The sequence below is a fragment of the Tripterygium wilfordii genome, chromosome 21 (assembly GCF_013401445.1).
Source record: "Tripterygium wilfordii isolate XIE 37 chromosome 21, ASM1340144v1, whole genome shotgun sequence".
NCBI lineage: Eukaryota > Viridiplantae > Streptophyta > Magnoliopsida > Celastrales > Celastraceae > Tripterygium > Tripterygium wilfordii.
Genome location: NC_052252.1, coordinates 2,114,638 through 2,142,348, shown reverse-complemented (window position 1 = coordinate 2,142,348; position 27,711 = coordinate 2,114,638). Strand labels below are relative to the sequence as shown.

At 34.3% G+C, this 27,711-nt stretch overlaps 3 protein-coding genes across 5 annotated transcripts; 2 read left to right on the top strand and 1 right to left on the bottom strand.

Annotated features, from left to right (window-relative positions):
* Positions 1-4,810: 4,810 nt before the first annotated feature.
* Positions 4,811-6,878, top strand: LOC119989877 (myb family transcription factor IPN2-like). The gene is made up of 6 exons (XM_038835614.1): positions 4,811-4,988; positions 5,108-5,184; positions 5,347-5,404; positions 5,568-5,634; positions 5,867-5,936; positions 6,046-6,878. The coding sequence occupies exons 1-6, from the start codon at positions 4,811-4,813 to the stop codon at positions 6,712-6,714; spliced, it is 1,119 nt and encodes a 372-aa protein (XP_038691542.1). The 3' UTR covers positions 6,715-6,878.
* Positions 6,879-9,996: 3,118 nt separating this feature from the next.
* On the bottom strand, positions 9,997-13,265 carry LOC119989537 (probable terpene synthase 9). The gene is made up of 6 exons (XM_038835139.1): positions 12,726-13,265; positions 12,392-12,647; positions 11,612-12,212; positions 11,378-11,516; positions 10,662-10,913; positions 9,997-10,574 (listed from the first exon to the last, which is right to left on the bottom strand). Exons 1-6 carry the CDS (start codon positions 12,954-12,956, stop codon positions 10,284-10,286), a joined length of 1,770 nt encoding a protein of 589 aa, XP_038691067.1. The 5' UTR covers positions 12,957-13,265; the 3' UTR covers positions 9,997-10,283.
* A 7,257-nt stretch (positions 13,266-20,522) lies between these two features.
* On the top strand, positions 20,523-25,496 carry LOC119989499 ((-)-kolavenyl diphosphate synthase TPS14, chloroplastic-like). 3 transcript variants are annotated; one of them, XM_038835078.1, is made up of 14 exons: positions 20,523-20,678; positions 21,181-21,267; positions 21,953-22,026; positions 22,153-22,438; positions 22,539-22,722; positions 22,808-23,022; positions 23,115-23,235; positions 23,309-23,421; positions 23,510-23,736; positions 23,849-23,964; positions 24,052-24,150; positions 24,233-24,487; positions 24,564-24,687; positions 24,791-25,496. In XM_038835078.1, exons 1-14 carry the CDS (start codon positions 20,546-20,548, stop codon positions 25,175-25,177), a joined length of 2,421 nt encoding a protein of 806 aa, XP_038691006.1. In that variant the 5' UTR covers positions 20,523-20,545; the 3' UTR covers positions 25,178-25,496. The 3 variants fall into 3 exon arrangements, with proteins under 3 accessions (XP_038691006.1, XP_038691005.1, XP_038691007.1); XM_038835077.1 differs by having other exon boundaries at positions 21,950-22,026; XM_038835079.1 differs by lacking the exons at positions 20,523-20,678; positions 21,181-21,267 and adding an exon at positions 21,371-21,812 and having other exon boundaries at positions 21,950-22,026.
* The last annotated feature ends 2,215 nt before the right edge of the window (positions 25,497-27,711 follow it).

Sequence of the window (27,711 nt, the reverse complement as noted above, 5' to 3'; positions counted from 1 at the left end):
TCCCCTTCTGCTAATAGAGAACGCCTGTATTTTTCCTCATTCCACCCATAGTTTCTATTGCTGAAGGTGTTACTGACAGGCTGTTGTTGCAGCCGTTTATTAATGGATTTTTGTTCCTGTTAGGAATTGCCTAATAACATGGGAAAATAAGTGGCACCAATCAAATTATTCATTTATAAGCATTATTTGCATGATATCATATATCATTGTCACATAATTCAGTAAGTGCAACGTTTTTTAAAATTGAAAATGTGACATGAATGATGTGCGAGAGAATACTTTGACCTAATTCTAAGAGAGCTCTTCCCTTCTTGGATTACCCTGCAAGAAAAACCAGGTAAGAGTGCGTACTTGGTAAATTTATTGGGCTTGCATATTAGCTCACAAATTATACATGTCGGGCAAGCCAATGAAAAATTGCACGCGTGAGCTCATGCATTCGGAGATGATTGAACCTTGGTGCAAGAGCATGATTAATGCCCATGGTTGAGGCTTCATTTTTAGTCCATTAAGCTTGCCACGTATTCTCCTTTTCAGGACAATCTGAGCCGTCCACGTGAGCAATGTAGGGCCCAACAAAATGAAATATTTGCGATATTCGTGAGCGCATGATTTGATAACAATATCCAAAATAAAAAATGCATTAACATCTCTTATTTGCATGACATTTTAGTTGCATCTATCAACATGTTTTGAGCGTGAAAATAATGATATTTGAATATGGGAAATCCAATATCCTTAGATGAATAATGGTGTTTGCAAGGTTTCTTTGAAAATGTTCACATTCATAGGATATTGGAGTAAATTAATAGTTTAATAAATAAGAAATGATAAGAAAAAGTTTTGAGAATTTTTCAAGATAAATGTGTTAAACCTATCATTGGCCCCCTTTAATGTAATTTTATTTGTGAGCCGATCAAGTTTATGGGAAAGATTACAAGAAATAATGTAGTTGATAAATCTATTTTAGAACTAGTTAGATTGAAAATATGAAAAAATTAGAGAAAATGATAGGATTCTTGTAATCCAAAATTGTAACACTACTTATATGTTGTATTATCAAGTAGATTTATTGGGGAAACTATGAGAAACAATTAAGATGTTCTGCATGTAAGGGCATAGGTTCAAACCCCACTACCAGTTTTTGATAAAAACAAATAGGTGTTCATTTTTACTTGGGACTACTTGTCGTTTCCAGCCACACCTTCCAATTCCGATACCTTGTTACAGCTTCATTTTAGTCAATAGCTCTGTATTTGGTGCCCCTTCTTGTGATTAAGGTAATGACTTCAGATATGATAAGCTCTCATAGTGTGACGGGCGGTGTGTATATACAAGGCTCGAGAATGAATTCATCACCATATGGCTGATTAATTTCAATGCGATCGGAGATTAAGATAGTATCTCCTAAACACCCTATGCGTAACATTTTAAATAATGATAATTTAATCTTCAATTATAAGTTCATACAATCCAATGTAAATACATTTTGCACCACCTTATCAATACCCAAGAAGGTCTAGATAGAAAAGAGAGAAGCCATTGTAAAGTGTTCTAAGATGGGCCCAACAAATTCACCTCCAAAGTTCAAAGAGGGGAATATATTCATTTTAGAGAATAATTCTTTGGAGCACATAAAAAAAGATGCTTGAAAATCAAGCTAACATAACATATGGCCTTAAATCTTAAGCCAACTTCCACTTTAATTTTTCCACCTATTATTGTCTCTCCATGAAAAATACATATATTGGACTAAAAGTTAAACCACAACTTTAATTAGTTCTTTGATTTTATTGTAAGCAAATCAATGATGTAATTAATTAATATATAGTCCAAAAAAGAATCTATCCAAATCTAAATGAAATGCTTTTCTTTTTTTTCAAATTTGGGAAAGGAAGCAAGGTGCCAAAATATAAAGCAAACCCAATACAATTTCATGACAAAGAGCTGGCGGTTTCACATCCATCAAGAACTAACCATTAGATTCAAACCAAGTTAAGTCCACCTGGCAGACATGCATTGGTTTGGTGTGGAGAGTTCAGTGGGACCTAGTCAAACATCTGTGATATATATAGAGTGTAGATACACATCAAATCTTGCGCATGGCACATGTGATGGTTAATTACATGGAACTTATATAAAGATATATCTTTATATGTCCTATAATTAACATTAATTATTTAATTAACAAGCTCTTCTTCTATATTCTAAGTGAAGGGAATCTTCCTTTGATTGTCAAAGAAGAAAGCATTTATTCTCTTCTGGCTTGGCATTTATTCCCATTCGTGTTTGGCGAATTAGGGCAGTTTTTCCTTTAATTTAATCTATTTTTCCTTTGATTTAATTTCATCTTTAGGTATTGAAAGTGGGACCGATGTCTCACTTTTGTGGATTGGAAGATTGTCCAAGCCCATTTGATCATCTACAACTACAATTACTCAAATTGGGTCAAACCCACAAAATTGAGATAGAGATGGGGCGTTTTTTTTTTTTGCTTTAGAATATATATATATATATATATATATATATATATATATATAGAGAGAGAGAGAGAGAGAGAGAGAGGGAGAGAGAGAGAGGAGTAGAGGTCCCTCATCAAAAGCTCCACATGCAATAACACCTTTATGTGTTGATGTTCACTTCCTCATATGATACCAACCACAAAAGACTCTAAAGTTTCTTCCATCTTGTGTTGTGTTCATCTCTAGTTCTTTCTCATGGTCCATACATATATATACATACACACACACAAGCAATTCTAATCCACATCAATAATAGCTAAAATAAGCTCATTTGTGAAATTTTGTTAAAAAATAAGATGAACTATAATATGTTGTTAGCTAATACATCGAACAAAGAATTTTTGGTTGAGATGGTAAAATTGATTGTGGTAACTCCTTACAAATGCAGGAGGTTACACGTTCAACTCTCACGCCCAGTAGTTTCGGCGTTATTCCTTGAATGGGCCAAAGACCCATGGAAGACTTTGTGGAGTAAACTCGACTTTGTGAGCTTCGGTCTCGTTCTCTCAGCAAAACCATGTCTTATCTATTGTCAGTGTGGAGCAGGCTGAATTGACGACCCGAGTTTAGAGCTAACCCACCTGTCCGATATGAGCATGTTGGGCTGAGAAATTCTTAGTTACAAAAAAAATGTTATTAGCTAATATATTCCATGAATAAGTGCTTCTTTAGTATGTATTAATGAGCATTTTAGGGTAACTATTTTTTTTTTGCATGGAAGAGTTTTCTTAGATTTATAATCTACAAATAAAAATAAAGGACAAATATGGCTAAAAAAAAGATTCTTGAGAAAAAAAAGGAGAAATGAGATTAATAGGGTTATTATTTACACACAATAAAAAAAATTAGTGGGGTTATCAATCATTCACTTGCTATGACCCTTGTTAGGAGCAAAATCATGACCAAATCATTGGCTAATATGCATATAACACAAATAGCAGAGAATCCATATATATAAATATATACATAGAAAGCATGCATAATTGAAAACCTTTTTGTTGGCAATGACACAAAGCATATATATTTGTTAATATATGTCTAATAGTGCAATTCATAATAACCTCAAAAAGGAGGGTCGTACTACGAAACCGAAGAAAGCAATGATTTGATATACATAGAAATATATATATCCATCACTAATGACTTGTGATTGTCATCTCATCCATGCATGTTTATATATATATATGTATAATCATGCACATATTTTCCATTAACATTATAAATAATTGATTGATGGGTCTCACTCATACTACTCCAAACTCTAACGGGACATTTGATTGGCATTTTAAGGAGGGAATGAGGTGAGCCGAGGGTGAGAATCACTCATTCTCTCGTTTGATTGAGTTTGCGAGGGTGGAATCCCAAACTCATCCCACCATCATTTCCTCCTTATGGAGATTAGGCAAGCTCACTAAAATGGTGAGATTGACTAATCTTCACAAGGGAGAATGAGTTTGATACTCAAAAGATTATTATACCCCTTATTAAGAAGTAATCACCACCATTAAATTAATTTATTTTTATTTTTATGTACAAAAAATTGGGTAGTATGAAAATTGTACAATTAAAATTCTAATATTCATGCTTACTCTTTATTTCATATCAAACATGGTAATGTTCATCTCACACTCATCTCATACTCACCTCACACTAGCCTCAAGCTCGCCTCACATTCACACTCATTGGATTAACAACAAAATGCCCCGTAAGTCTCTAAAACCCAAAAATCAATTAAAATAAAAAGAGAGAAGAAAAGACAAGAAAAGAAAAGCTTGTTATGGCAGATAAGAATGTAGATATATGGATGTAACACTACAAAAAGATGTACTCTTCTTTTGGCCATGACAAAAGCTGCACTAGACCACAACATCACCCATAAATACATACATATATACATATACATACATGAAATTGTTAACATATAGAGGCTACATATTTAAGTAGTTATAAAGAAGAATGTTAGACTACAACAGTGATTTTTCAAAGATAGAGAGAGAGAGAGATGCACCTTTTAGCAAAGTAAGGTATGATATTTTGTGTTATACATTTTTAATTTTCATTTTGTTTTAAACAACTAGAAGGGTTAGCTTGGTTTGTATGCTTTCAACTTGATAGAGAGAGAAGCCAAACCTTTCTATCTCTCTCTCTCTCTCACACACGCGCACTCTTTTCCATCTTCAAAAACGCACCCTATTCTTCTATATTTGCAGAAGCATTTGTTCTTGAATCTCTAGAGAGAGATTGTGAGAGGGAGAGCCTCCCCCTTTAGAGAGAGAAAGATAGAAAGAATGTTCCACACCAAGAAACTCTCTACTATGAATTCTCACCATGAAAGTAGTAGACCCATGTGTGTTCAAGGTGACTCTGGCCTTGTCCTCACCACTGACCCTAAGCCTCGCCTCCGATGGACGGTCGAACTCCACGAACGATTCGTCGATGCTGTTGCTCAGCTTGGAGGACCAGACAGTACTTCCATCATCCCTACTTTCTCTTAATTTAATCATATCCATGTCTAGGGTTCTTCAATTAATATTTTTTTCTTGGTTTTTGATTATTTTTTTATATTAAAATTTTATATTTTGCAGAGGCAACACCAAAGACTATCATGAGAGTTATGGGTGTGAAGGGACTTACTCTTTACCACCTTAAAAGCCATCTCCAGGTTTGAATATATACATATTTTTTCATTCTTTCTTCTTTTGCTTTCTTTCGTGATTACATACACCTTTTTTTTTTTGGTGATTTATTCTTCTATTGTTATTTTCTTCCATTTTATTTCATCCTTTCTTTTTTCTTGTTATCTTTGTTTTTGTACATAAATTAGAAATTCAGACTTGGAAAGCAACCTCACAAGGAATTCAATGATCACTCTATTAAGGATGGTAAGAGTAGTATTAGGCGATCGATCGGCTCGATCTTCTTTAATTCTATTCCTTTATATTTAATTTGTAAACTAGTTTGACTGTTTTTTAATTTCTTATATTTACACCTTCTATCATTATGGTTTGATTTATTTTTTTGTTGTTCTTATGTTTTGTTATATAGCTTCGGCATTGGATCTTCAAAGAAGTTGTGCATCTTCATCCGGCATGATGGTTCGTAGCATGAATGAGTATGTAATAACCTTCAAATTCATAGGTTTTTTTTTTCTTATTTATTTATAATTCATATAAGCCAATATGACTATATATTTTTATCTACAACAACATATATTTTTCTTTAAAGTATATATATATATATGTATCTATATATTCTAATTTTTTAGAATGAATTTATAAAACAACAAAATCACAAAAAAATAAAAATAATTGGTGTTCTTTTATTTTGTGTCGGGTGTTGACCAGTAACTCACACATGGTTGATGCGATTGGGATGCAAATGGAGGTGCAGAGAAGACTCCATGAACAATTAGAGGTATAGTATAATTATGAAAATTCTATCCTAATATAAACTTCTTCTCTAATTATAAAATAATTATATATATGTATGTATACACATACAATTTATTATATATGCTTTGCAGGTACAAAAGCACCTTCAACTAAGAATTGAGGCTCAAGGGAAGTACATGCAAAGCATATTGGAGAAAGCTTGTCAAACCCTAGCAGGAGAAAACAATATGAGCTATACTTCTAAAGGCATCAATGGAAATCATCATCATCATCAAGGATTAGTTCCTCAGGAGATGAAAGATTTCGGTCCTCTCAATTTTCCGGCTGCATTTCAAGACCTAAACATATATGGAGGAGGTCATCACCTTCAACAAGAAATTGAAAGGTCATCATCACCAGTACTTGTTCATCATCATGGTTTTAATAATAATGATCCTGGTAATAGCCTTTCTTTGGGAGGAAAGAAGAGGCCTAGCCCTAGCTATAGTGGTGGCGGCGGCAAGAGTCCTTTGATTTGGTCGGACGATTTCCGATTGCAAGAGCTCGGAACAACACCTCATCATCATGATCATCATCAGATTCAGATTGGACCTCCTTCCATTACTACTACTACTACTCTCAATTCGATGTCCGATATTTATGAATCAAAGCCAGCAGTAGTAGTACTCCAAGGTGATTCAATGAAGAAATTTGAAGCATCATCTTCGTCTTCATCAAAGCTTGAAAGGCCATCACCAAGGAGAGATAGGATGAGCCCTATGATTCCACAAGGAAGGAACAATAATGCTTCATTTGTTTGATATATATGCTTGCTAACTTCTTTATTAATTAATTTAGATGTAACAGCCTTGATGATATATTAATTAACTATGGAAACTTCTTGTTTAGAGTTATTGATATATGAAGGTTAATTAGAAGTTCATATTTGGGTTAATTTGCTTTCAAGGCAAACATTATCATGAGTCAATATCATTGTTATTATGTATCATTTAATTAGGACTTTATTTTTAATCTCTAACTCTAATGAAATTTGTTTGATAAACTCTAATGACATATATTGGCTAGTTATTTATTAATTGTACTTTAAATTTTATTAATTATACATTTGTCGATAATTTTTTTTGAAATTAAACTAATAGATATGCATTTATTTTATCTTCGTACACACTCACATACATATATATGTATGTATATATGCAATCTTTGGATGTTATCATGACCAATCATTTGCTGCCTAATCATGATATATAAAAATGTTTGCCTGTTTGGTCAATCTATATATATATATATATATATATATATATATATATATATATGATATTATTGTTCTTTAGATTACTCTTACTAAGGCAGTTAGCTTTTCCTAACTGTGTCTTTTAAGTTAGTTAATTATGGTTCAAGTTAGTTATATTCCTGTCCATAAATACTTGGAGACAGAAGTAATATTGCATCGTGAAATAAAGAGACCAAAGAAAAAGATATATAAAGCTATGAATCCATGCATGCAAACAACAAAAATAAAGAAAGAAGACTGTGATTGTAATTATGATCGATGGACTCCTTTTTCTTGAATTATAAGAACAAGAGAATGAGATAGCTAGAGACATAGAGGTAACCGACAAAGAGTATCTATCTTTCATGCACTCTCGCTTTTTTCTTCTTTACTACTCTTCTCTTCTCCTCTTCTTATTCCTCTCTATGGCATTACATGGGGAGGACAAACTACTATGATGCCTTCTTGACCATTTAATTCTTTTTCCTCCCACTAAAACATTTCAAAATTAACAAGCCTCAAAACATCTAGTCGATAAATTGACCAACTGAGTCATTTAAAAATTGATATATGTTTTTGGCAACAGAGAACGATACCATATAAATTTGTCCTTGAACATTCGATATGAACCTAAACTCAGATTGTTAGGCCCTTCCGCACATAAAGTATTTCATAGATCTTCATAAGTGGTTGGATAGCGGACATGACTCTTTTTTTTGGTAACTGAGAACAACACAGTAGGTGTGCCCTTTGGGCAGTCCACTAAATCCAAACTCAGGTCAGGCTAGACATGCACAAACACTCGACATGTTAGTTGGGCTTAGGGCCAGTGCAAACCAACTACATTGGACTGCAGTATGCAGCTAGCATCCGTTAATATTCTGTTGTTGATGTGAAAACCATAAAGTGAATGGATTCAAATTTGAGATCTTTTCCTGATTCAAGTTTTAAGGAGTAGACCATCATTAGGGCAAACATGCACTTATTTTTTTTGGTGCCATGCAGTTCTATTGTTGTTCGGTTCTTGTATGTATTTACCCAAATTGGAAGAGGAAGCTGATTGTAAGAGTTTTAACAGAATGAAAATTAATACCTAGCTTACAATTTACCTACATAGTGTTTGGGAAAAGTAGAGGTCAATTCAAGGGTACGGGGTACCCTACAATAGAAAGTACAGAAGCCACTTTTGAGTGAGGAAGTTGAGATATACGAGATTGGATCCATGCAGAGACGACGAGAGAGGAAGCTAGAGGAAGAGAAAAGATGGTGGCGCCACCATATACAACTACGAGAGCTTTATTGGTTACAGAGACTCCAAGTTGGAAAAGAAAAAGATAATAAAGCCTAAAGTAGAGGAACAAGTAATGCAACCGCACTCCCATGCGTGCGCATATCGAGGAAGCTTCTCTAACTTTTTATATAGGCATATGTATCTTCTCAAAACATCTATCTATGTAACAGCCCAACCATCCAAATTAGTAACACTTTGTCTTCCTGGGCTAACTATAACCCATACGAGTTTGAGCTCAGAAAAGACGCTTATTAATTAATAGTTTGATATTTTATATTATGTACTTTACATATTTCCCTAGACGATGTGAAATAAGAGACGACTTGGCCCCATTATTACTTGGTACCTCGCTCAACACCACCAAGCCCCATTGTGGCTTTGCCCACTTAAGCCGGGTGCTATAATATATATATATGAAAATTCTCAAGTGAGAGATCCCTCATTTTATTTAAAATGACGGATCCATCTAACACCATTCATTATGTGTAAGTGTGCCCCCACATGTGATGGGGCCCACACATGAATGGTGTTAGATGGATCCCGCACTTTAATAAAGTGCGGGATCCCACACCTGAGAAGCCCTCTATGTATATATATATATATATATATATATATATATATATATATATATATATATATATATATATATATATATATATATATATATATATATATATATATCTGAATACAGAAATTCCTTACCTTAATTAACTCTCACTTTCAATAATTTTCATGCATACATATGATTACCATATCTAATGACATGATAATTATTTTTCGAATGCTTCAATGCACATGCATTTGCCCTAATGTGCAAATCATTTGCAACATATGATAAGGCACTTTGGATTCTGTTTGCTTACACGTTTTTGACAGCTTTGGGTTCTGTAATGAAATATTAATATGCCCAAACAAAAGTTACACCAAGAGAACTTTCTTTTGTCTCCCCCCTTATATGATTAAGGCCCACCTTAATTTTTCTTCCTAGATTTTTAGCTCTTTTTTTCCCCTTCACGTTAGCTTGAAACTCGATCAATCTATCTATCTAATCTACATTACGCGGCATGACATAAATATATTTCGCCTCTTCTTCTTTTTTCCCCTTATTTTTTACTTATAAAAAGAAAATAATATATGAGAAAACTAGAAAAAGAAAGGGAAAGAGAGTACTAATTAAATAGCTATAGCATTACTTAAAGCAAAAGGAAAATAAAATAAAGAAAAAATAAAAGAAAAGGGCCAAACAAAGCCTTTTAAGTTGTTAAGTGGAAGATGATTATCAACTTTGATTAATTAATTATTTGCATATGATTTGCTCAAAAAGGTTATTTGTGCACATGCATGCATTTTAATCAAGATATGTTGGGTCATCTTAAATGGGCCTTTTTTATGGACTTAATTAGTATATATGCCCATTGGTGGGTTCATCTACCCAAGAAATTGTAACTATTACTATGGGCCCAAATGATATTGTTGAGATATATCATCTATAATTGACCATTTTTGAATGGATCTCGGTTCTACAATTCGTTTAAAATTGTATAATATATAATTTGAATACAATAGTTTGGGAGGTGAGCCGATCACACTACATTTTTGTTTTTCGCCCAATATTGAAGACCAAACAAAAAGTAAAATGAAGCTTAATGGAATTGATATCATACAAGTACCAACACCCACAAGTTCCAAAAAATACAAAACTTGCCAGACATATTCCATCAGTTTGACTTAATTTACTGGAATCTTTCCCACATGCACATATTGCCAAAAGATCGATGTCCAAACTACTTATTTGCTAATGGTCACTAAATAGGGATTTGGCGAAAGATCAAGGAGGACATGACATCTTTGGTCAACTCGATGGCTACCCCGAATCCATCACCGTGCTGGTAGAGGCATTGGGAAAGCTTTGGTGTGTCCATACACATTTCCACCATTAATGGTGGGAGATCACTTCTCCTTCTCTCTGTATTCAACATCTTCCATGCATGCTTTATCAACTCCCTTATCTCATCACATGCTTGCTCTTGCGATACACCTTTTTCAACCATATAACACTTGACAAAACTTGCCACCTCCCCTGTCTTGCTCTCATGCTGCGCAGAGAACAAAAGTACAAAAATGGTGCAAGTTATAGAGACCATTTAGTGATACATAAAGGAAATAGAGTAAATAATTTGTACCTGGAAAGTTGCCAAATCGTTATTCAAACGACAAATGACAGACGACCAGTAGAGTAGCTGATCTTCCAAGCAGTGGAGTGGTGTATTAGCCATGGGGGATCTTGATCCTTGCTGGTGCGCTCGAGCGAAGTTTAAGCTTCCATGAACACCTATTGAAATCCAACAATTTTTCAGGTAGTCGTCCATGCTTGGTGTATACCCAGTGTAGCACCATTGAGATTCTACAAAAGCTGCTCCGCAGAACTTTGTCCACTGCATCCACAAGGTCTTGGTTACCAATAGTTTAACATGGTCTGTTTGGGAGCAAGTTGTGTTTTGACCTCCTGGAGTGAGGTCAAGCGAGTTTTGAAACTCTAGTGAGGTGAGTTGCGGTGATAAAAAGTGTTTTGACATGTTACTAAGAATACTTTGTCAACATGAAGGTAAAATTAGATATTTTTCATTCAAATCAATTTATTTTCGTAAGAATATAATTAAAATAATAAAATTTATTGAGGACAAACTTGAAAAAAATCTCGTGTTTTAATATAAAAAATGCAGTCAACTGCATTAACATTAGGAGTGGGAGCAACTCTCTGCAGCCTCAGCTTCGAACTCATCGCGATGCGGTGAGTTCAACCCAAAAGCAATGTGTTTTGAGCTTTTGAAAGGTGCAAATACACGGTCAAACGCACCATCAAGTATATAATTAACATAATGAACATTATCGTAATTACCGCTTCCCTAAGACAGGGCAAAACATCAATGCCTTGATTGATTAAAACATCATAGGCCAGCTCGTTAACGAGATTGTACATCGCAAAATAGCATATCTTCATGTAATCCGGAAGTTCTTCCATGGCAGCCAAATCCCATCTGCAAATTCAATCAAAAAAAGGGAAACATTAGATTAATAGAACTCTAACTAATTGGATCAACTGATATCTATGAGTTATTTTGAACAATATTACCTCTTAACAGCGCTGTCAAAGAGTTTGAGATCATCTTGTGATCCATAATAATCATGTATGTCATCAATGGTATTAACAATGTTAATAAACTTTGTTGCTGCTATTCTGGCTTTAGAAAACTGGGGCTTGAAAGTAATCCCTATCGTCGAGAAGTAGCTCTGCATCAATCGATCCCTCGTAAAGCTTAGCTTTTGTTTGAATCCCAAGTTTTCCCACCACCTTGATAGCTCTTTCAGCTCCTGTTGATATGTAGACTGGACTAGATTGAAATCTAACTTGGCGAGCTCAAGCAAAGTCGAGCTCTTCGCGTCTTTCTTCTGGTAGAAATCAATGAAATTCCTTGCTTCCACTCTTGGCATCCTCCAAAACAGGGGAATTTGCAGTGACTGCTTCACTTGTTCCGCGACATCGATACTCGTACTCTCCAATCTCCCCAGTAAGGCTCTTAAGTTCTTGCTACTGAACTCTTTGGCTTCATCTAAAATAACTTCTCCATCCACTCCCAAGAATGAAGCTTCATACAAACTCAATAGTCCTTTCACATCTCTGCTCAAACTGTCCAGGAATTTCCCTTCTCTGCTCATGAACTTTCCAAACACATCTGCTTAATTTGTATAGTAACTTAATCAGTATAATTAACAAGACAAATTGTTTGCCTTGGGGCTTCCTTGGCATTTTCTTGCTTAGGCTTGCATAAAGCCTTCTTTAATAATATATCTGATCTATAAAAAAAATAAAAAAAAAAGACAAATAAATTAGAACATAGAACAGGTTAATCACCTGAGCTAATGGGGAAATTGTTGTCTCGTAGGATGCGGAACCTCAATGCAGTTGTGTGGAGATCATGATCATCAGGAGAGTACGGCTGAATACGAGTATTAAGCAAGTAGTCGATTTCTTCTTGAAAATGGTAAGCGATTCCTAATCGCTGCATCGACTCAACATGATTCAAGAGGAGACAAGGATCAGAGGTGGACGAAAGCAATCTCTTGGCATCTTGCCTCAACTTCTCCAGCTGGGTTCCATGTGCTTGATACTGCAACAAAGAGAACATATATGAATTTTTATCTTACCAATATATATATAGTCAGATGAATCTGGTGATTATTTATACGCTGTAGGGAGTGTTCAAGGAGTCGATTAGCTCCGGATTCCAGATCGCCGGACGGTAGTCAGTCAAGGGCCGTTGATTCATTTGTAGCGAATTGGAGTTGATTGATGCAAATGGTCTTGATGAATGACAATGTTTTGTTCTGGTTTCAGGCAGAGCTGAGTAGTGTAAGGCTGTTGAACCAGTCTGTATAACAAAGTGTGAGATGGTGAGGGAGAAAATCATTGGTGCCATAATTCCCAGAAGAAAGGTGTGATTTTGGATGCAAGAAACAAACTTGCTACACAGAGAGTATACAAATACAATAGTCTCCCTTCAAGTCGATGTCAACAAGTTTAAAGTACAAAATCCATTCACTAAAATTCTCATCTGTGCATGATGGAACAATATATCCGGTTGAGATTTGAGGCTTGCAATTCGTTTAGAATAATCGAGTCTACAATTTTAATCAAATTGTTTGAGAAGTGGACAACGTCACACCACACTTCCATTTTTTCATTTTTAATACTTATCTGATTTTTTCTCCATCATTACATGTGAATTGTAAACTCTAAGGAATTACGGAGCCTCCAAATCTGACCCGTATATCCTTAGGAAGTTAGGTAAACATTTTGGTTTGAAAGAACTAGCTAGCAGATTGACTTGTAGATTCCGTAAATTGACCAACCATCACTAATTAGACCATTTGAATCCTTATTATAACAATGTATGCGAAATGATATTGTTCTCTATTTGTCCTAGCAAGGTTATAGGTATAAACAATCTGAAAATCTTGTCATCTTAAGTTATAGTAAAGATGGTGGACATTGTTGAAAAACGTTTACATTCAAACCTCATTGTGGCAATTAGTCTTAAAGTTAAGAATCATTGCGGAAGAAAAGAGAATTTTGAAAAATGGATCATCTAATACTTTTCATCCAAACAAGTCATTCAACATATTGGATGAAAAGACAACGTCAAACACATCAAATTTGACTCAAATTCATCTTTAACCGCTGCCAGGGGCGAAACTACCTCAATTTTTTTTTAATAACCTTAGTTATATGATAATTTATATAAAAGACCTCCTCAAATATTCAATTTAAACGTCCACCGTTATGAAAAATCATGATTGAAACAAGAAGACATGTGACAATTATTACTTATCATATTTTATAAAATTTTGATTTTTAGTATTTTTTATACTTTCAAATAATAATTAATAGATAATTCTGAAAAAATTTACCTCCGGATTCCCGCTTAACTTTGCCCACCGTGACATAAAAGAAAGATTGAAGAGAGAGAATCTAATATTGAAGAGGGAAAGGGATGTGAGGTAGAGAAGAGAGAGATGTTAGTTTCAAAGAGAGAGGGGCTTGAGGTAGAAGATGATATGAAAGTGTATGTTTTAATGTGATGTTTCATATACAAATTTTTTTTCCAAATAAATTTCAGCGACTTATGTTTTAGCTCTTGGTAGATCTCCTTAATTATATTTAGGATTTATAAAAAAATATAGATTATAATACTAATTTTATCTTTCCAATGAGCTCTTGGTAGAACTCCTTCGAGTTAACATTTTATCATTTTTGAATACTTCTAATTTTTGTGATTTCCTTTGTTTCTATTTTCTTATTTATTACGGATTCAGTTTTCTATTTATTTAAGATTGTAATCCCCCAAGATATCGTTCAACGATTTACAAAAATAGTTTGAGAATACATCTCTTTCTAATGATTTCCCATTTCTTTTTTGTATTTTAGACTTAAACATAGATTTAGACTCAGTCTCGTCTACGGGTAAGTAGGTAAGATATGATATTGACCCGGCATTGCATGCTCTAATGTATCAGTCCCGACACAAATCGTTGGTACTAGATCATCGGAAAGTGATGTGCACATTACTCTGAAAACAGCTATTATTATTTTACCAATTTAAAAAAAGAAAAAAAAACTAGATTGACCCGTAAATTGACCGTTAGTGTTGATGTCTAAAAGAAAATATTTTGAATCATTGCGGTATTTATTGAAAAACTGTCGATTGGAGAATTTTTTATTTTATTTTATTTTTGTTTTCAATAGAGAGGGTCCATTCATTAAACTAGTCAAACCGTGCATGATTTTCCAACAAGGTGGCTTTAAAAAATTTCATGATAGCTTTTTTTAAAAAATAATAAATTATATTTATATATAAATTGTATTAAGTGGGACACTCAATACATGTCCTCTTAGCCTAATATAAAATTAGTTATTGAACTTTTTTTAATTATCGGGTGAGGGGATAGAAGAGGCTCGAACACGAGATCTTTATGAGATACCATACATATAAGTGTCATCTGAGTTACTCGTAGTTCTCATTACATAATTTGGACTTAAAACCATACATTAATAAATTACGGGCTCAACTACATAAGTAAGTCCAAAAGATGAATGACTCAATTAATGATGATCATACATGTCCCCTTATTACAATAAAAGAATAGTTACATAATCTAAACGTAGAACAATACATTAATAAACTACAAACCCCACTGAATAAGTAAGCCCAAATGATGAATGACCTTACAAATGATGATGATACATCATACATGTTCTCTTAGCCCAAAAAAAGATTAATCACAAAGAGGTAGTTTTTTATAAGATGGAAAAAATTAAAAATGAATTGATCGAATTCTTAATCCAATCCGTTTATTGTGTAATAATTCAAAAAAAAAAAAAACAATTGTCATCGTATCATAATGTTAATTAGTGAATATATAAAACCAAAAAGAAAAAAATCGGGGGCAGCGCATAAAGTCCCTCTCACCTAACATATGAGATGGTTGTATTACAACCCTCACTATTAGTCGTACTAAACCAGGAGAAATTAAATGACTCATGAGCGTCTTGAGATAGAATAAAGTAAGAATTATAGACATAACGTTGATGGACGACGTTTGTTTATAAAAATGTGACTAATTGGATTGACTGGAGAGACAATAAAAATCAAAGCAGACTGTTGAAGATCTTGAGCCGCTACCTTGAGACTTTCAGATAACATTTCCAATCACAGACTTTCAGAGTTGTAATATTGATTGTATAGTGGATGCGATCTCCCGGATCATTGTTTTGGTCGGTGTGATTTGTAGTTGGTATTTTTTGTCTCTTTGTTTGTCATTAAAAAAAATATATATAATTGCTGGCAGCAATGGCTAAGATGTGACTTTTTTTGCTGGCAGCAATTGCTAAGATGTGACTTCTTTTTTTAAACGGGAGTTGGATTTGAACCTTATCATTAACATTATACACACGATCTTTAATTGTTTATCATTTTAATTTATGATTTGGCTGTAATTAAGATGTGACTTGTCAGCACATGAGACCAGTTTAGGACAAACTTGTCCACCTGCCAGAATTTTATATTTTCTACAGAGAGGGTCCATTCATTGAACTTATCAAACCGTGCATGATTTTGCCACATGGAACTATTAGTCCCACCAAACCAGGATAAATAAAATCACTAATGAGTGTCTTTCAAATAAATATAAGTAAGAATTATAGTCATAATGTGTGGACGGGGTTTATTTATAAAATATGACTAATTGGATTGGGTGGTGAGACAATTAATCAAAGTATAAAGTTGGACGATCTTGACTAAACCAGAACAAGTTAAATTGCTGATGAGTGCATGCATGTTTTAAAATCAGAGTGTAAGAATTAGTCATGACTGTGGGCACACGTTTATTTATATATAAGAAAAATAATTAACAGTCATAATGGTGGACGACGTACGTTTATTTATAAAATTGTCTCCAATTTGATTTAGTTGGGTCTTGAGACAATAAATTAAAGTAGAAAGTTGATTATCTTGTCATCTCCTCTTAAAAAATTGGAGAGGTGGTGTCAGTTGTTTTGCGTCTCAAGACCGACATTATTTTGTCCTCAAAAGAGACATATCAACTACTGAGTGAAGTTGAATCTTAATTCATAAAACATCTTATTTTCTCTCAATTTTTCGATGTGAGACTTCTTTTTTATCCTAACTTATAGGTTGAACAATCCGAAAGCCCATAAGGTGGAACATGTTCCTGGGTTGGCTAATCCATGAACCCATCGAATCATCACGTACGCGTGGGCTGGTCACTATCACGCCATTAGAGACGTGGGAGGTAATTAAGTGTACTCAATATCAAGTTGGGTCCTGTTTCGATACCATATAAGAAAATCCAACTCAAATATAGAATTTTTAATCATGGATACATATGCATTCTTACTTTATGTTCTTGTTCCAATATCATGTAAAAAAATTCAACACAAATAACTTGTAGATATATTGTTCACTTTGGGACTGAAGACCTATACGATTTTATACTTAAAAGAGCTCTCTACAATATAAAAGAGTTGAGTTTAAACTTATCAAACACTTTGTTTTCCCTAAACTTTAAACCGCCATGTTTTATCTAAACATATTCAATTAGTCTTACGTTGACGTCATGGTTGAACAACTAATTTCTAGCTCTGGCGTCCCTGAAAAGGAGAAGTATGAAATGGAGCATCTACTCCTCCACTAGTCCTTTCCATCCATCCAAACCATTTTTTCTTTTGAAAGGAAAATTCCATTAAAAAACGTCAGAGAAGCATTCAGGCAAATACAAAGAAGTGATGGAGACAGGGACTTCTTCTAGGTAAATACAGGAATTATAAGAAATGGACAGTCTTCTCATCAGAGTAGCTGATGATCTTGCCATCCAAACTATTCAACATTCATTTTTCTTACACCCATCTTGACCATATTGCACTCCCAAGTCCCATTAAACTCAAATATACATTTTCCTCATAAAAAACCACAGGTGCCTATTACGTCTACATATGGCTCTATAAGGTCCACACAAAACAATAAATGGTGGGAGTAGGAATGGTGATTCCCCATTATTTCATTCATGGTGAACGCCTCAACCAAACGTGACTTTAATGTAACCGATAATAAAATGTTTGCTCTAAATTTCAAAGTGGTGGAGTCCTACAACGACAAGTAGTGATATTTTATATTTGAGCAGTTGAGCTTTGCGTGGGCTGATCAACTTGTAATATAATAATATCCTTCTATCAACACATGTCGAATGATGTGTTTTCCCAACTTGTTACTTATAATATACTTATATTATAATAATTAAATAATGATAATGTAATAATTATTAGATTTTAATTTGATAATTATAATCATAATATTATAAATATTGGAATATATTATAAAAATAATATAATATAAATGTGAAAATCATATTTTTAATTTAATAAATAAAATTTAATCATATTGCATTTTAATATCTGTAAAATTAGACTATATGATGATGAAATAAATATATTTTATTATACAATATAAGCTTACAATTAAAGGGCAATTTGATCATTCAACCTTTCATTCTCATTCTCAATCCTAAAAAAGAATTATGTATACCAAACATTAGAACATAAATTTTTTTCCCACAGTGTATTGACGTGAATGATTGAACTTGGGGTCATTCTCTCGTCACCCGGCAATTTAATTTAAAAAAGACTAAGAGCGTGTTTGGATTGAGAAATTTGGAGGGAAGGGAAAGGAAGAGAAATAGAGTTTCCTTCCAATTACCTTGTTTGGATAATTTATTAAAAATTAAGGGGAGGGATTTGAGGGGATTTGGGAGGAAGTTTTCATTAAATTTTTGTTAAAATTTTTTCTTCCAAAATGGAGTCATTTGGAGGGAAGGGATTACTAATTAAGTCATTTGTAAGTTAAATATCTATTTTACCCTTGTACATAATAGTTTAACATAAAAATAAGGATAAATTAGTAAATTAAACAAATTTTCCTTGCTTCTTTTTTTTTATCTATCCAAACATGGGAGAGGGAAAAATAGTACCCCTTCCCCTCCCCTCCCTTCTCTTCCCCTCCCCTCCCTTCTCTTCCCTTCCCCCAAATCCCTCAATCCAAACACACTCTAATGCTCACATCAATATTCCTTTGGCTTTTCTTTTAGTCAAGGAGAGGAGGAGTATTATATATTTACGCATATGAATAATATTCAACCCCTAGACTAGACTAAAGGTACTAACGATGGCGGGCAATGTTGAATGTGAAACTCTGCAAATGCATGCATGAATGAATCTAAAATATTTAGTGATTGTGAAATTTATTCTTACTTTCAATTGAAAAGTCTTCAATATTACTGTCTAGTATGAAAAGGACTAGTAACAAATGGAACCCAAATGCCAACAAATCAGGTATATACAGGGGCTCACCAATTTTTTTTTTGGGATTCTATATATATTATTTGTTAACATTAAAATATATAAAAGCAAAAAACTATATCTATAAATTTGATAAAACGTTTACAATTGTTTTTATCGAGTTATCATGTTTTGATAATATTATATAATAAATTTGTTGGCAAAAAATTTTAGGGATTTTTATCATATAAGAACAAAATTTAAAGTTGTATTCCAACAAAGACGGTTTAAAAAAAACTTTAGAAAAAAAGACAAAGTCTAACAACTTATCAAAATACCCTCCCTTCATTTCTTCTTCCCCCACATTTCTTCTTCCTTGCGCCATCATATAGGAAGTTGGTCATCCGGTCATCATTTTTGACAAACGAACTACCGAAATGAAGCTCTAGGTCAGCCCGATCAAAGCCCAGTCATCACCAATAGTAGAAAATCACTTGAGTCGCAGAAAAAGCTTCATGAAATCACTGTTACCATATGAAAAAGAGTTAGATCCGGCCAATACGACCAACGTCGACGACCATCGACACCTCTAATTAACTCCACAGATCAAGGCGCATCACTTTTGAGGTTTATTGCTTTTTCGAACTTTCTTTTTCCATTTGAAATTGGATATGAATATGTAGATATTATATTTGTTTCTTATATAATATTATATTTGTTTTGTATCTGTCAATATTATATATGTTTTGTATCTGTCAATATTTTTCTAAAATCGAATATCAATCTGCAGATATTATATCTGTTTTGATATGTTATCGGTTTTGGTCTTTTTGGAACATCAAACAGATAACATTTCATTAAGCACAGATAACATTTTAACAAAACAGATAACATTATGACGGATATCAAATTAATCGAAACATATAACATATCATCTACAGTCTACAGATCTCACATCAGAACAAAAAAACCACGAAAATCACCACAGAAACTATCGAAAATAATGATGTGATGACAAATCGAAGGAAACCAACAATATCTACAAGTCTCGTGGTGAGTATGAATAGATCTAGTTCGAACACAACAAAAATTCGATTGAAAAATCACTAAAAAATGCCATAAAACTCTCGAATAAGCCACAACGGGCGAGATGAAGCTTCCAACGGAAGTCCAAGATGAATCATGTGCAGGAGGCATGTGTCATGCTTGAGGATGAAGATAATGGTATTTTAGACAATAAAACTATATATTTAACTTTTTGTTCTTCTTGGAATATTAGTTCAAACTATATGGACTTTATCAAATAAAATTTTTAAGAGTGTCCTTATTGGAATAAAACTTTCCAATGAGAGACTTATCCTTAATTTTCCTAAATTTTATTATTAAATTTTTTTGGATAGATATATATATATATATATTACTTGTTAATATTAAAAGAAAAAAATTCATATTTATAAATTTGATAAAATGTTTATAATTATTTTTAGCAAATTGTCATATTTTTATTATTAATTTTTTTTAAGAGGCAGCCTCCCAAGGGTGGTTCCGCCCCTGCACCTGTAAACATATCATATAATATATGACACCAAGTTGAAAATTCTACACACATACATATGTATCTATGTATATATATCAAAGCTTGGTCGCAAGTTAGAGCATATGCATAGTTTGTTAATGAAAAAGGTGATCATGTACTCCTCTCAAACAACCCACGTCTTCTCTTCCCCTCTCCACTGCACCATCCCAAAATCTTCTTCCTTCTTCCTCGATGCCCCGGTGGTGCGTCTCCATTGTAAGTTGATAATCCTTTCTCTCCTTATTTTTCCTATGTTTTCATATCAAATTATGATTCTTTGTCAAGAGTACTTAAATCTCATATCTGTCTAATATAACTTATACGAGTGGTTTATAAGTAAGCCCAACTCTTCACACACATCTACGAGGCCTTTTCTAAACTCAAGTGCCATTAACTGAAACGACCCAAAAAAACAATGTTGTGCGGGCCTGATTTGTCCAAAATGAACTGATAAGAGGGATTTCAACTGTCCTCTTCCTGTTTTTGATATCAAATAGATTCCTTTTTCTTGTTCTGTATGAAAGAAGGCGGCAATCTAATATTAATTTTTGAAAATTCATTATTATTATCTTTAGTGTGAGGAAGGATTCGAACTTTTTCCCCTTATTTCATGTAATATTTTTGTTCAAGTGCTCTCTAACAAATAATGATGATGAATGTATTTTTGAAGTAAAAGCATCTAACTATCAACTGTTTCAACTGCCTTAAAATGTTGTAGGTCTAAGTGGCCACGGTGCTAAGAAGAAACGACTTCACTTTGACATTCAACAGGGAAGAAATGCTATAAGCAAGACTCACACTCCAGGTATGCTGATGCGTAATATATATCATTCAGACAACATATCTGCTACCAGCATATCTACTAGCATATATGCATTACTGACAAAATTGTCTGTCAAACGGATAGAGGTCACCATTTGACCCGCAGGCCTAAACCCGACCCATGATCTATTAATGTCGGCGTCAACTTACTAGGGCCGTCATTCTGTTGCGGCACAGATACTCTGTTTTCAAAGACTATTGATATGGGGTGTTATGAGCCCAGCTCAAAAAAAAGGCACGGTCAATGCGAAGTCAACCTAAGTTGGGGTATCTTTTTACATAATGGATCAGCCAATGATCCGTTATTCTGTTAGACAAGCAAGCCGAGGAAGAAAGTTGATCAACATCTGCGTCTTGTAGTGAGAGGGTGTGAGAAGAAAGAAAGAAAGAAAGAAATTTGGGGAAAATGTTGACTTTGAACGGTAAAAAATGAGGAGAAGTCGGAGTGTTAGGGATAGTGTTTGGTCGGATTCTGTTGCGGGGTCTCTTCTGGGTTTGCGTTTTGCAGGGTGGGTGCTGCGATTTGAGGTCTGGTTTTATTAGATCATATGAAATTTCTTCATAGTGGCATTTATTCTCAGTTTAGTCTTGTCATCTATCTTCCAGGTATGATAGCGAGTTTATGGTGGATTTTGGACGTATACTAATAATACTTATTTTTACAGAAGACTTATATGCCAAACAGGAATACTGTGTGCCAGAGATTGTGAAGGATGACGACAAGGAAGAGGAAGTGGTCAAGGTGATATAGACAATTCTTTTCTTTTCTTTTTTTTTTTTAATTTTTTCTTTGCCTCCTATATTGCGAAAAATCTGAGTTTTGATCATGGTTATGGTGTGAATTATTTTGTGAAAAATTTGAAATCAGATTAAAGAACATGTTGACATCATTAAGTCCATGTTGAGCTCAATGGAGGATGGAGAGATTAGCATTTCAGCTTATGACACTGCTTGGGTTGCACTCATACAAGACATTCACAACAATGGTGCTCCTCAATTCCCATCTAGCCTGCTCTGGATTGCTGAGAATCAGCTACCGGACGGGTCATGGGGTGACAGTCGCGTATTTTTAGCATTTGATCGAATAATCAATACATTAGCTTGTGTTGTTGCTCTCAAGTCATGGAATGTTCACCCTGATAAATGCGAAAGAGGTATTACATTTCAGCCATAGCCAACTTGACTGTGATGGTTTCATGGTTTTGAAAGCTGAATAATGATCTGTTGATTTCTTTTATATTGTTTGGATAATAGGAATCTCCTTTTTGAAAGAAAATATAAGCATGCTAGAAAAAGACGATTCCGAGCACATGCTTGTTGGCTTTGAATTTGGTTTCCCTGTGTTGCTTGACATGGCTCGAAGATTAGGCATCGATGTTCCTGATGATTCGCCATTCTTGCAAGCTATCTACGTCCAGAGAGACCTGAAACTCAAAAGGTAAATTCCTAACTATTTCTTAGCACACACGCGCGTAGATAAGTGTTCTGCCATGCATCTTTAAATGATTTTTGTTGTGGGATAGGATACCAAAAGACATATTGCACAATGTGCCCACAACACTGCTCCATAGCTTGGAAGCAATACCAGACCTGGATTGGACAAAGCTTCTAAAACTACAATGTCAAGATGGTTCACTCTTGTTCTCCCCATCCTCCACTGCCATGGCATTCATCAACACTAAGGACGAAAACTGCTTGAGATATCTAAATTACGTGGTCCAGAGATTCAATGGTGGAGGTAATTAAAGTGTCAAATGTATATATTTTTCAGTTACTACTTACTTATCTAATGTTTTGTGTTTGGTGTGTAAATTCTCTAATACTGTTTAGCCCCAACGGTTTACCCCTACGACTTGTTTGAGCACAATTGGGCGGTTGATCGCCTACAACGCTTGGGAATCTCAAGATTTTTTCAGCCAGAGATTAGAGAATGTATGAGCTATGTTTACAGGTAAGGACATATTTTGTTGGTAAATTATTATGTTTCCCAGATGCATATAATTACATGAAGACTCTTTGTTCAGGTATTGGACTAAAGATGGGATCTTCTGCACAAGAAATTCACGGGTTCATGATGTTGACGATACAGCCATGGGATTCAGGTTGCTTAGATTGCACGGCTATGAAGTTCACCCTGGTATGCAATTATGCATGATGCTTGTGTGTGTATGTATGTTCAAATAACATTAGGTGATCTAAAATATATGGCTGTATTACATATGCAGATGCATTTAGGCAGTTTAAGAAGGGATGCGAGTTTATATGCTATGAAGGCCAATCGCATCCGACAGTCACTGTAATGTATAACCTGTACAGGGCTTCTCAGTTGATGTTTCCTGAAGAAAAGATTCTTGATGAGGCCAAGCAGTTCACAGAAAAATTCCTGGGAGAAAAACGATCTGCTAATAAGCTCCTAGATAAGTGGATCATAACTAAGGATCTGCCAGGGGAGGTATGTATTTTGATATCTTGATAGAGAGCCAAGCTTAATCTCTTGAAAAAACAGAAATGCAACACTTTCACAAGTCCCAAACATACATTTATCCATTTATGCGTGATTGAAGGTGGGGTTCGCATTGGATGTTCCGTGGTATGCATCCATGCCTAGAGTGGAGGCAAGATTCTTCATTCAACACTACGGCGGCGAAGATGATGTGTGGCTTGACAAGGCCCTTTACAGGTGATCAAAAGTACATATTTTTCAATGAAATTTAAACCAGTGTTGATGATAATTTTGAAGGATTAACTCTAAATTTTATCATTTCAGGATGCCCTACGTTAACAACAATGTGTATCTAGAGCTAGCAAAGCTTGATTACAACTATTGCCAGGCATTGCATGGAACCGAATGGGGCCGTATACAAAAGTAAGAAACTTTCAACTTTTAAGATATATCTATGAGACTATGACTATATGTTCCCTTATTTATGCGATATATGGTTGCACAGGTGGTATGAAGAATGTAAACCAAGAGACTTTGGGATAAGCAGAGAATGCCTTCTCCGTGCATATTTTATGGCTGCTGCCAGTATATTTGAGCCAGAAAGGTCGATGGAGCGCCTCGCCTGGGCTAAGACTGCGATCTTGCTGGAAATTATAGTATCTTATTTCAATGAGGTTGGAAATTCCACAGAGCAGAGGATAGCCTTCACAACTGAATTTTCGATACGTGCAAGTCCTATGGGAGGCTACATAAATGGAAGGTACTGATACAATTTTCATACCATTTGAATTCAAATTCTCAAGTTATTTATTATTTCTTTTAATGTTTCTATGCAGAAAGTTAGATAAGATTGGTACGACCCAAGAACTTATTCAGATGCTACTCGCAACCATTGATCAGTTTTCGCAGGATGCATTCGCGGCATATGATCACGACATTACTCGCCATTTACACAACTCTGTGAGTTCTAGTTTTGAGAATTAGTGAATGTGTGTGTCTATATATATATAGTAAAAAAAGTAGTAATTCTGAACAATATAATGTGTAATGTGGGTTTATACAGTGGAAAATGTGGCTGCTAAAGTGGCAAGAAGAAGGAGATAGATGGCTGGGAGAAGCAGAGTTAGTGATACAAACTATAAATCTCATGGCGGATCATAAGATCGCTGAGAAGCTCTTTATGGGACATACTAACTATGAACAACTCTTCAGCCTCACCAACAAAGTTTGCTATAGTCTTGGTCATCATGAGCTCCAAAACAACAGAGAACTGGAGCATGACATGCAAAGACTAGTGCAGTTGGTGCTGACGAATTCCTCAGATGGTATCGACTCTGACATCAAGAAAACGTTTCTCGCAGTCGCAAAGAGATTCTACTATACTGCCTTTGTCGACCCTGAGACCGTGAATGTCCACATTGCCAAAGTACTCTTTGAGAGAGTAGATTAACACTGTTGATGATGATCTTGATTTTCAAATATTGAGTAGTACTACTACTTGTGAACAAAATCTTATGGGTGCTATGAACGAAGAACAACAATATGGACGAAGACAAGTAGATTTAATTTTATTTGCTAATGGTCAGTACATAGGGATGTACCTCTTTCAATCATGTAGCAACTTGCTGCCTCCCCTGCCTTACTCTCACGCTTCGTAGGGGAAAAGGTCTCAAGGATATATATGAGAATGAAGTCTGTCGTGTATGTAAACTGACTGAAAGTCGATTTTCGATATAAAAAGTAGGCATGGATGATGGATCGTTCATACATGGAAAGTTCCTTGCTTCAACTCTTGGCATTCTCCTGTGCAGGGGATTTTGCAGTGACTGCTAGCTTCACTTGTTCAACCACATCACTATTAATACCCTTCAGCCATCCCAATGACATACGTCCAGTCTGTCTACCAGTGTTTTTTTTTTGGATTTGATAACCATTATTGATCTATAGAAGGTAGCCACTCCACAAATTCTATCCACAAAGATCTTTTGTTTGATTAGGAGTTAGGACCCAATGATGAATACCCTGTTCTTAACACAATTAAAAACAAGATTGTTTGAGAGAAAACTCTGGGGTTTAAGATAGAAATCTCGGTTTATGTTTTGATTAATTGATTGATAATGAAAACATTAAACATGTTGGTTTTTATAGTTAAAGTCTCCTAAGTCCTATTGACTACTAACTAAGAAAGTAATTGATTACTATGTAAACCGTAGCCTTGACATAAGGGTATTACTGTAGAAAACAAATACTAATATAATAATTAATTAATAATAGGAGATGTCAATGATTTGCTTCATCATTGATCATGGTTGCTTGAGACAATTCCTCCATGATTTACGTCATTTGCCTCTAATTCCTGTTGATTGTACATGATTGGCTTCCTTTTTCACTTTGGTGGTTGTACCTAACTCATCTTGATATTTTGTTGCAACTAGGTCAACTAGGTCTTCATCACCCAACAAGCACATTTTTTATTGCCAAATAAAATATTAATATGTTATTTTTAAAAGTAAATTATTTTAGAAAAAAAACTTGTTTTGTTGCAAATAAATACGAACGTGGCGAAAGCCTGATGGTGTATTTACTAGTTGGTGTGGAAGGGTTAAAAGGTCGGTAGGAAAGACAAATCGAATAAAATAATATAAAGTAATCTTAGCCGCATATTTTAGAGATAAGACACATCAAAGAAAATGATAATTTAATAATAAAATTTTTAAAGTTTGTAAGTATCTTCATATGAAATTTCATACCAAACCGAGTAGATATGATCACTCAAACAGTAATATTTATGTTTTTTTCAACTTTTTATCCGGATCTTCAATTTTCACACATAATATATCGATTTCATCAGATTTTTCAATTCGCTATTTTTGGTAATAGCCTCACTCTTTTTAATCCTAAAAATGACTCATGTCCTTTCAAATCGGACAAAATCGAGATTTCAATTTTTTTTCATCCACAACATTTGCAACACATCCAAACATTCTACAATATATCAAGATTTGTACATAAGTTCGGATAAAAAAAATGATGCGAAAAATTCCAATAAAACATAAAAACAAAGAGAGAGAGAGAGGCGAATCTTAGAGAGGAAGATATATATAGAGAGAGAGTCGATCATGAAGAGCAAGAGAGAGAGGGGTGTGAGGTTGAGAGATAATAGATGTTGTGAGTTTTAGAGAGAGATAAGATAGGAGTAAGTACGAGACGAGAATGAAGTGTTTTAGGGTTATGTTTTAGGGCACAGCGAACTCCCGCATGATATCTTGGTGTTGGTGGAAAGGGATCGTGCTTTGGGTCCTAGATTGGTGTCCTCTGTACAGTGACTTCTCTTTTGTTTTCTTAATTTCTGTTGTTTTGTTCTTTTGCCCTGTTTGCTTGGGAAGAGAAGAGTTAAGTCTGTTGTCTCACTTTGTCGGCTTTGCCATCAGGTCTTAAACCTTTAAAAAAAATAAAAATAAAAAAACTAATGATGGCAAGTAAGTAAATAATATTGATTGTTGCAATTAATATTATTTATTGTTAATTCATGACTATAGATTATAGACTAATCAATATATAAGGAATTCTCTGTGCGGATTGCTTTTTCAAAATGTTAAAATGTTAAATGAAAAGTGGTATCCACTGATTTAAGTCCCACTTGTTTAACAAAATGACATCTATTCTCTAGTTCGCATTTTAAATCCGCACCAAAGGATCTTGATATATCTCTGTATATGTTAAATTTTTCTGGACCTATTCTTTGTTCTTGGTTAGATAGTGATTGTGATATTCCATATCATTGTTTTGGTCTTTTGTCCCTATGGCGTTTAGCCTATGTCTGATAAAAAAAAATAGACTAGATAGTTGTAAGCCTATAACAGTTAAATCTCATTACACCCGAGTCACTAGTTAGACTAATAAAGATGGTATGTATCATCCTGTTGACCAAGATTCGAATTCCTCTCCCCATTTTCAAAAAAAAAAATCTTATTAGCAATATTA

Bases quoted from the DNA above. Each gene is read 5' to 3' on its own strand.
- LOC119989877 (XM_038835614.1), top strand. From the start codon at position 4,811: ATGTTCCACACCAAGAAACTCTCTACTATGAATTCTCACCATGAAAGT. The intron at 4,989-5,107 runs GTACTTCCATCA...TATATTTTGCAG, and splicing joins TCAGCTTGGAGGACCAGACA to AGGCAACACCAAAGACTATC. The intron at 5,185-5,346 runs GTTTGAATATAT...TACATAAATTAG, and splicing joins ACCTTAAAAGCCATCTCCAG to AAATTCAGACTTGGAAAGCA.
- LOC119989537 (XM_038835139.1), bottom strand. From the start codon at position 12,956: ATGGCACCAATGATTTTCTCCCTCACCATCTCACACTTTGTTATACAG. The intron at 12,213-12,391 runs GTGATTAACCTG...CAAATTAAGCAG, and splicing joins CAATTTCCCCATTAGCTCAG to ATGTGTTTGGAAAGTTCATG. The intron at 11,517-11,611 runs GTAATATTGTTC...TTGAATTTGCAG, and splicing joins TTTGACAGCGCTGTTAAGAG to ATGGGATTTGGCTGCCATGG.
- LOC119989499 (XM_038835077.1), top strand. From the start codon at position 20,546: ATGCATAGTTTGTTAATGAAAAAGGTGATCATGTACTCCTCTCAAACA. The intron at 20,679-21,180 runs GTAAGTTGATAA...AAAATGTTGTAG, and splicing joins CCCGGTGGTGCGTCTCCATT to GTCTAAGTGGCCACGGTGCT. The intron at 21,268-21,949 runs GTATGCTGATGC...TTATTTTTACAG, and splicing joins AAGCAAGACTCACACTCCAG to AAGACTTATATGCCAAACAG.